This window comes from Cornus florida, unplaced genomic scaffold (assembly GCF_030987335.1).
Source record: "Cornus florida cultivar Cherokee Brave unplaced genomic scaffold, ASM3098733v1 CherokeeBrave_3.0.0_Hap2_Chr08, whole genome shotgun sequence".
NCBI classification, from domain to species: Eukaryota; Viridiplantae; Streptophyta; class Magnoliopsida; order Cornales; family Cornaceae; genus Cornus; species Cornus florida.
In genome coordinates, this window is record NW_026775578.1 from 15384204 (window position 1) to 15393571 (window position 9368).

At 33.2% G+C, this 9368-nt stretch overlaps 1 protein-coding gene across 2 annotated transcripts; it reads right to left on the reverse strand.

Moving 5' to 3' along the window:
* Window positions 1-3399: 3399 nt before the first annotated feature.
* LOC132269573 (cytokinin riboside 5'-monophosphate phosphoribohydrolase LOG1-like) lies at window positions 3400-8887 on the reverse strand. 2 transcript variants are annotated; one of them, XM_059770811.1, is made up of 7 exons: window positions 8572-8887; window positions 7818-7942; window positions 7642-7672; window positions 6981-7080; window positions 4658-4728; window positions 4327-4470; window positions 3400-3820 (listed from the first exon to the last, which is right to left on the reverse strand). In XM_059770811.1, the coding sequence occupies exons 1-7, from the start codon at window positions 8683-8685 to the stop codon at window positions 3728-3730; spliced, it is 678 nt and encodes a 225-aa protein (XP_059626794.1). In that variant the 5' UTR covers window positions 8686-8887; the 3' UTR covers window positions 3400-3727. The 2 variants fall into 2 exon arrangements, with proteins under 2 accessions (XP_059626794.1, XP_059626795.1); XM_059770812.1 differs by having other exon boundaries at window positions 7818-7915; window positions 8572-8886.
* Window positions 8888-9368: the final 481 nt, after the last annotated feature.

Genomic DNA, 9368 nt, shown 5'->3' on the forward strand with positions numbered 1-9368 from the left:
TTATTTGTATAACTATACACTCTATTCTCTCCTTTATATATTTTTTCATATATACGTATAAAATAAAATTGCTGATTTCAAATGTTAAATAAATGTGAATTTTTAACTTTATTTCAATTTTTTCCTTATTTAATATTTGGAAGGATAGCAAGATGAAAGGGATTTGTTCATCTTTTTTGATGTACATACAACATTTTCTAAATGTATAGATTTAGAGAATTGTGAACTTTATTTAATTTATTTCCTTATTTAAATTTGGAAAAAATCCCAAGATGAGAGGGATTTGTTCACCCCTCCTTAAATGTAGAAAGAACATGTGTTTAATGTGTAGATTTAGAGAATTGTGAACTTTATTTAAATTTTTTTCCTTATTTATAGGGTAAAGTGTAAAAGACCTCCTTCAACTATTAACAAATTAATATAAAATCCCTCTAAATTACAAAATGTTCAAAAAAACACTCCTAAACTATTCTATTTTGTTGCAGCTTGCCCATTCCGGAAAGTTTCCGTTCAAAGGACACACAATATATAACATAGAGACCATAATGCCCTTATTACATGAAAAGACAAATAATGTCTCGTGACCACTATACCCAAACAGCCCCTTCTGTCCTACATATATATATACACACAAATATATAGCCAAATCCCTGTTCATCTTCTTCACAAGACATTATATACATAACAATCTTGTTACCGTTCTCTCTCTTCCCCACCTCCATCGCCTATCTACTAACCAATAGTTTTTTTTTTTTTTTTTCCTTCTGTTCTGGCGCCAACATAATATTGAAGAGGACGAGAGAAATTTTTAAAGTTAATTAAACAGGAAGAGAATTAAAAAAATTATAAAATATATGTATATTGATATATAGGAGATAAGAAAGAATCAGACCTTATATATATAAATATATCTATATGGAAACCCAATTAAGAAAGGATCAACTTTTATGTATATATATGGAGAATTAGATCCCATATACTACGTATATAAATATATATTCTTAATCAGACCTTATCCAACAGATATATAGATACCCACCACACACTCAATATATATATATAATATATACACACAGTTTCGCAACCCAACCCTGTTATATATATAAGAAGAACTTCAGTATTCTTCTGATTGCCACTGTATTCTTCTCTGATACTAAAAGTTGCAACTCATCTGTATTTAAATTTTTTTTTTTTTTTTTAACAGGTCTGTGATAAAGGTTGGCTGAAAAGGTTGGCTGAGTGGTCAAAATAGTTGGTTGAGTTGTCTCATTTTGATTGGCTATTGAGATTGTTAGCAGCCATGTCATCAACTCAAGTATATAACTTTTGAAATTACATAGTTTTAAGTAAGGGTAAATGCGTCTTTGAATTTTTCCAAACAAGTTAATTACCAAATTGTCCTTAAATTGCACCTGATCAATAGTTCAAGGGACAAGTCTTAATTAAGGGGTTATTTACAAAATGCTAATAGTTGAAGGGGTTTACTGCACTTTTTTTTTTTTTTTAATATTTGTAAAAAAATCCCAAGAAGAGTGATGACTGGGACTAGTTAATGCATGATTATGTGCGCATCTTACAACACGACTGACAATTCATTAATTGGTACAATTAAATATAAGTTAATTACAACGCATATTCATGATATTTGCAACAAAAACATTAAAAAAAAAATACTCCGTAAATAATAACAACAACAAACCTATGGCTTCATTTTGACATGAATTTTGATATTGGATCCTTGTATTTAGAAAGATTTGGTGGTTGCTTGAAAATGGGACAGAGTGAGGGTTCATGGTAGATGGAGGGAGATCACAGAGGCTTTGTAGGATTCTCTCCTTTCATGTTGTTGTTTTTGTGTGTGTGTGTGTTTGTGTTTGGGTATGTTCTTGCATCCGAATGCAATAACAAAGCAAGGAAAAAATATCTATCTTCAAAATTTTCCAATGGGGACTTGTTTTTGTGAAAAAAAAACAAAAAAAAAAAAAATAGACAGAAAAATATGCAGGAAAACTTTTCATTGATGATAAAAAAAATAATAATAATAAATAAATAAAAAATTGAGAGATAAAAAAGAAATAAAAAGTAAGAAGGATGTGGTGCGGTGGAAAAAAAAAATGAGAAAAAAAGAAAGAAAAATTCCAACGTTGGGTTGTGAAAAATAAATAAATAAATAAAAACAACATTACTCTAAAAGAATTCAGGACGAAAATATTCTCGCAAGGTATGGGTCACATTGGCCCGCCATGGTAAGAGTAGAGTGATATTTCCTCGAAGGTCATTGAGACCAAATGAATGGATACCAAATGCTAAAATCACGCACACATGGTCTTTCATTCAAATCACATTTTAGATAAGACTACGAAGGATAAAGGCAGTAAAATTTCTGCAAGAAAATGACCTTCTTGACTTCAGACCCATACGGGGTCAATTTGTTATGGCTGCGAAAAAGAAACGTGTTCAAACTAGAACAGAATAGACAGAGAGGTGGGTTGGTAATTTGGCAATTGGAAGGTGTTTTCTCTGTTTGGTTCAACTGATTAGCAAACCATGACATCACACTTACCTTGTTTTAAATGGCAACTAATAAGCATCATAAACTGCTAAGCTTCAAACATGTCAATTGCTTCAACTTGAATCCTCTCCGGTGCCACAATATGTCCCATGCCATCCCAATAACTTCAGATCACTTATGCAATAATTATCTTAAATCGCTTACGCAACATCTTGCGTAACTGGTATATTGTGTTACTTAAACGATATAATATGTAGCATAAGCGGCAAACGACATCCTATACCATATTAGGTGATCCTGATTCCAATTGCCTTTGTAATTTTGGTATTAAAATTGCATGTCAATAACATAGTTAAATCTTTTGCTAATGTAAATTCTAGCTAGATAATATGAACACAAGTGAAAGATATATATATATATATATATATATATATATATATATATATATATATATATCATTCTCAAACTTCTAGCTAATTCAAATTCAGTTGTATGCTTTGCACTAATAGAAAAGAAATGATAGTTTTTAAATACCTAATTTCCTACCCATTCAAGCCACTTCTCTCAGTTTGGCACATATGCTATTCTCTATACAGTTGGTCTCAGCTTCTCTCAATCATAGAGCTGAACACGGTTTTAGTGGTCAATGAGGCACTAAACATCCTTTGCGTGACTAAGTACATTTTTTTTTTTTAATTAAGATATGATTCGATGCCTTAATATTTTCATTAAGCTATCTAATAATCAATTAAACAAGAGATTTAAGCGAAGGTATTTTTGTTAACCACAATTTGAACCATCAAGAAATATCAGGAAGCAACCTGTAAAACTTGCGTCATAAAATGGCAAAGTTTTGTAGCATTTTTTTCAGCATAAACTAGGCTCTGTTCTGTGACAAAAGAAGATAATATATAATTAAACAAAAAACTTGGAGTCTTGACAAAAACCATTCCAAGTAAAGATATTAAAACTGTCTTCCTTTCATTCTACTACTTCTAGGGAAATGAATGGAGCATTACAAGAAACTGTTTTCAAACGAAGAAGAAAATAGTGAAGCTTCAAATATCGACGCCAATTGTTGTAGTTTAGCAATGAAACAACAAAATGCAGTTCCTTAGTTGAGGAAATCTCCCGTCTGCTAAAATTAGTTCCTCCATTGTCAAAAGGGCCATCGTCGTCATCTCCCCTTTTCTTCAAACACTCTGAATATTAATCTTACCTCGAGATGTCACTTTCCGGGGAGTAAGCTAATTGTTCCATCTCCCAGTTCAACTTTAAACCAACCCCTTCATGGCAAGGAAAATACTCCTACAAAAGTGAAAAACAAAAAAAATTTATTCACTGATATTTCGCGCTCTTAGAACACTTGAAAAATGAAAATGCAAAATTATATGAGTAATTTTGGGATTAAAACTATAGTTCATATTTCATCACTCTCATCATATCAAATCTTTGAAAAACTTCAGTTGGTCCAACATTCCCAACTTGTATTTCATCAAGCTTTTTGACCAAATTTTGAGATGAAATAAAACCAAAAATGTAAAAAAAGTTGATCTTTGTCAATAAAGTTTCCTTCCTTTTTCCACAAAACTAAAATTCCAAAATGATGGCTTGGTTTTTCCTAGTGGAATTTAGCCAATAGAACAAACTCTAAATTCGATCTTTGTAGAAGTATTTAAAATCATTTAACGAAAGCAAGAAAGGAAAGAACAGCATAAGCTATGGCCACAAATGACATGGAACTGATGCAAATGAAAGGCTGAATCTGCAACCAATGGAGACCGGAAAAGAAGAATTCTCGAAGAAATTTTTACCTCCAATTTCTTCACCAACTCCCGCGCAGTTGGGGCTGATACGATGATATGGCGTGCACTCGGACTAATGAAGCCTTCCTCTACTGCTTTGTCAATAAATGACAACAAGGAGTTGTAGTACCCATCCACATTCAACAATCCCACCTACATAAATTCGCCAAAATTAAACTTCATTGTAAAATAATTATACATAGTTCAACAAAAATAATCTTTCTCCTACGGCGTTGAGCCCTTAGTAGTGATGGGATGAGAAAAAATCAAAATCGTTTCGGATTATCATATTTTTTGAGGGATTAGTATGAAAACTCAAACACTTGGAAGCTAGAATTACCGGTTTATCGTGGATGCCAAGCTGAGCCCAGGCTATTACTTCAAGTAGCTCTTCAAGAGTCCCATAACCACCTTAATGCAGAGCACAAATTTCTTCAATCATAATATGTAAAATGGGAATTTTTTATAAGAAATGCAGGAATCATATAAATTATATGTGCCTCACAACATTTTTAATGATTGACAATGAGAATTGTTCGAGTAAATAAAAAAAAAATTAAAATAAATAAATAAAAAAAAAGAACCTAAATAATTTCACTGATTAGTTCTTGCAATACAACTACACCGCTCTCCATCACTTTTACAGAAAGTAGATGAATGATTTTGCAAACGTAAATTATGAATATAACGCCAACGAATTCAAGTGGTATCGTTTATAGACATTCTATTATTGTTATTGATAATATTAATAATAAGACTGCTGAAAAAAACAACTAGTTACAAAGGAGCATGAAGTCCTTAAATATAGTCTATTGGAAAACAATCCTTAAAAATTACCAAAAAATAGGGACAAGTTTCGAAGCACTAAACTGAGAACTGACTAATGCTATTACGAGGTCTCTCCCATGAGGTTTCTCGTGAGCTTTACCTTTTTCGCCATGATTATGTATAAATTTTGAGGCATGAACACTACTACTTGAAAGAAGACTAATTGAGGACTCCATAGTTAAAATTTCATTCAAAAATTCATTAACAGTACATCACACGAGTTGGTCTAAATTTTACACTCTTTTTTTTGGTCTAAATTACATTATTAACTTTGAACGACTTGTGTGATCTACCGTTAATGAATTTTTGAACGAAATTTTAACTATACAATCTCATTTAGTCTTTTTTTCAAATAATAGTGTTCCTGCCTCAAAATTTGTATATAATCATGATAAAAATAAAAAATAAAAATAGATAAAAATAAATCAAAAGGAGAGCTCATGAGAAACCTTGTGAGGGAGACCTCTTAATAGCATCACTCTTCAAAAAATCAGTTCAATCTGAATCCGTTTTGATCTCAAACTAAAATTTTAAAAAATTAGACAACTCTTCTGTAGAACTCAAAAACACGAAAACAGATGACCAAACAATGGAATTTAGTCGGAAAAACAGATCATGTCACAGAACTCTATACTCGGTTTCCAATTGGAAACGGGCTTCCATGGGTTGAAAGCTTACCCGGAGGATTGTTGATGGAAAATATTTCCTTGAAGCATGTAATTAAGGCTTTTTATTTATTTTTATCTTGATAGCTATGTTATATGGACTTGGGTACGGGTGTCGGATACGGGTATGTATTTATGCATCGGACATGTCAAATCTTTAAATAGAAAAACACAAAGACACGGCTAAATATTCATTTTATTAATTTTTTGCTTTTCTTTTCTAGAGTAAAGTAATGTTTTTATCTAATATAATGTCCAATATAGGCATTTAACTCGTTTTAAAGTAATAATATAATGTAATTAAATAATTGTATATGCTTTTTAAGTACATGTCTAACTAAAAGTGTCGAACACATATCTCGTACCCATGTCCGAAAGATATGTGTTTGATATGAGTAATTTACTACTTTTACGCAGTTCATATAAAAGAGCTTGATAGACACACATTGTTGAGTAAAAAAAGCACTTTCCATGTCACTTCACTTAACTCTAGGAAAATAGGAAAATCCAAAAAAAACTCTAGGAAAATAGAGGCTTTTGCAACCTGAATTAGTAGTTTGCCTTAGAGTAAAGATATATACTTGGAGACTTTGGCAACCTGAATTATTAAGTTGTCACAAGTGAGGGTACATTTGGAAGCTTTTCTGCAGAAACAAACATGACATTCATTAGGGTGTATATATATATATATATATATATATATATATATATATATGAGAGTATTGTTAGGTAAGTTGATAATGTGGTGGGGGCAAGTTGTCCTGTGCATATTTGGCCACAGTCAAATCGGCTTATTAATCATTTTCCTGAAAACAAAAGCCACTTCGAATAGAATCAAAAGATGGGTATTGTATGGATTTGTAAAGGATTACAAAAAATGGATTTGCAAAGGATTACATTGTCAAATAAACCCTGAATAAGGATAGTAATTTGGCATTGTAATTCAAGTGCCTTGTTTTTATCTTAAAGTAGAATGGTAATAAGGTATCCGGTATGCCTAGTAACAAAGAATTGGGGCCACCTCTTGGCAATTTTTACCGTAATTTCTCATTCCACATGAAATGGGAAACTGTATAGACTGTAATGGATTATGAAGTGTTCTAAGAAGCCTGACACTATCTTCGACAAAACAAAAAAACTACTAAGAATTGAGGAGGACAGAATACTAACCAGGTAAGGCGATAAAGGCATCTGAATGTCTTGCCATCTCTGCCTTCCTTTGGTGCATGTCTGCAACTGCCTTCACTTCCCCCACTGTTTCGCCAGTTATCTGCAGTACAGACCACCAAGTCAAAACACGAGAGAGAGAAAAAAGACAGTCCAAAACTTTCTCAAGAAAATATTTTTGGGGGTGTTTGGCAGAGACTCAGAGAACTGAGAAGCAATGACAAGTGTTGCAGGGTTGTGGGCTCAATCCAGCGTGACATAACTCAGAGAAAATGACTTTGGAATATAAAGCAAAGAGTATCAAACAACAAAGAACAACACCCAAAAAAAAAAAGGGGGGGATGGTGGATAAAGTTCGTCTAGACTCAAATGTGAACAAAGAAAAGTTCCAGAACCAATAAAAAACTTCCACGTTGTAACTTCACATAGTCCCAATAGAGACAAGTGTGAAATCCATATCCAAGATAACAAAGGTGAGGTAGAAATTTAAGTAAAAGTAGCTACCACAAGATGAAAAATAACCCCATTAATGAGAAAACGAAAGTGAATTAGATAGATAATGCTCTCTCTCTCTCTCTCTCTGATTTTTTTTTCCTTGTCATTTTCAATCCCTTGTTTGAACAATAAAAAGTCTGAAAATGTTATATCTTAGTAGCAGACTCACCTCTCTAGGCATGAGCGTCTTGGGAATAACTCTGGAGACAGAAACATGACAAAAATTAGTTAAGATGAAGGCTCAAACCAATTTACACACACACACAAATCTCCTCAAACTCACTAAATTTGACTATTTTATAAATGAAAATTTTGCGAAAAATAAAAATTGAAGAATAAGCTCACCCAATGACATGGCGACCACCATCATAAACAGCTTGGGAGATCAAACCCATCAACCCAATACTCCCTCCTCCATAAACTAGGTCAATATTCCTTGAAACCTTCATAAAACAATTTAATGGTGTCACCTAATGAGCCCAAAAAAACAGTTAGTGAAGAATTTATGGTGCCAATGGGCTCCCATATTTTCTCCTAACACAAAAAGCCCAATGAGAGAGAGAGAGACGGAAGAAACCATCAAAGTACATGTCACTGCAAGAAAGATGATAAGGGTTTTCAATAGTCATTCAAGACAACAACAGTACATGCAAGTACACTTCACACATTATTACCAATATGTACATCAATTCCATCCCTAAGGGTGAAATATTGTTAAAATGTGTTTGTGTGTATATATGTGTGTGTGAGAGAGAGTCCTTAGTAGAGGGTAAACCAAATATCTGGAGATTTTGCTATTGAGACATGCCAGAAAAAAACAATTAAAAAGATAAATTTGGAATTCAAAAAACCCAAGAATTAGCATGAGTTAATTCATAAAAATGGACTAATATTTGGAAATTTTCGGCACAGCCGTTGATTCAATATATATTTAGTCGGATGTGATGAAAACACTTCTATTGAAGTTAAATTGATAATCACGAACAATAATTGGAAAAAGGAAGAACAGAGCAAAAACAGGGGCAGAACAGAGCACTAGAAACAAGCAAAAACAGAGGCAGAACAGAGCAAAAACAGAGAGCATTATGAATAGATATACCAATTCCCTCCCGAGTTCAATAGCAGCATCCTTGTAGCTGCTCTTCTTTCCTGGACTACTACCACAGAACACACATATCCTCTTAAATTTTGATAGCTTCATTTCCTTCTCCATCTCTCTCTCTCTCTCTATATATATATCTATATCTATCTCTATCTCTATCTCTCTCGTGTGTTTGTGTTGGTTATCAACTTGTTATAATGCTCTTGCTGTAAAACACACCACCTCAATCTCTCTCTCTACTTGGGATCACTATGCAAATATCCACAGCCCCAGTACCCCACACCTTTGGAAAATTGTAGTTGATGCCTCAATACCTTAGGCGTGTGGGCATGTGCGCATATATAACGGTATCGCAGGCGTACGTTAGCAAGTCTATTGTGCACTGCACAACAGTCCACACCCTTTATTCAGTCACCTGAGTTGCATCCATTTAGGTCACGGACCAATGAATTCTTATGTAGGAAATAGAGATAAGTTAAAAAAAAAAAAAAAAAACAGAAGAAAAGATGAAAAGACCATGGAATGGGAGTGAGTTGTACTGTGATATGATAAATGGTGTAAAATTTTCAATGGCTCTTATAATGACTCCTTGTACGGCCCACAAATGGGAGTCATTTCTATGTTAGCCCAAAAAGAAGTCAAACTTAGACTTTGGAACAGGCAAAGGTGGGTTACATTACAGTTCCAATAAGACCAATACTTCCAATCAAATGGGCGGTAGCCTAGCTTTTGTAAGCCCTCTTCTCTGATGACATGTTTGGTGTGGTGGAATAAATTGGAATGGAATGAGAATG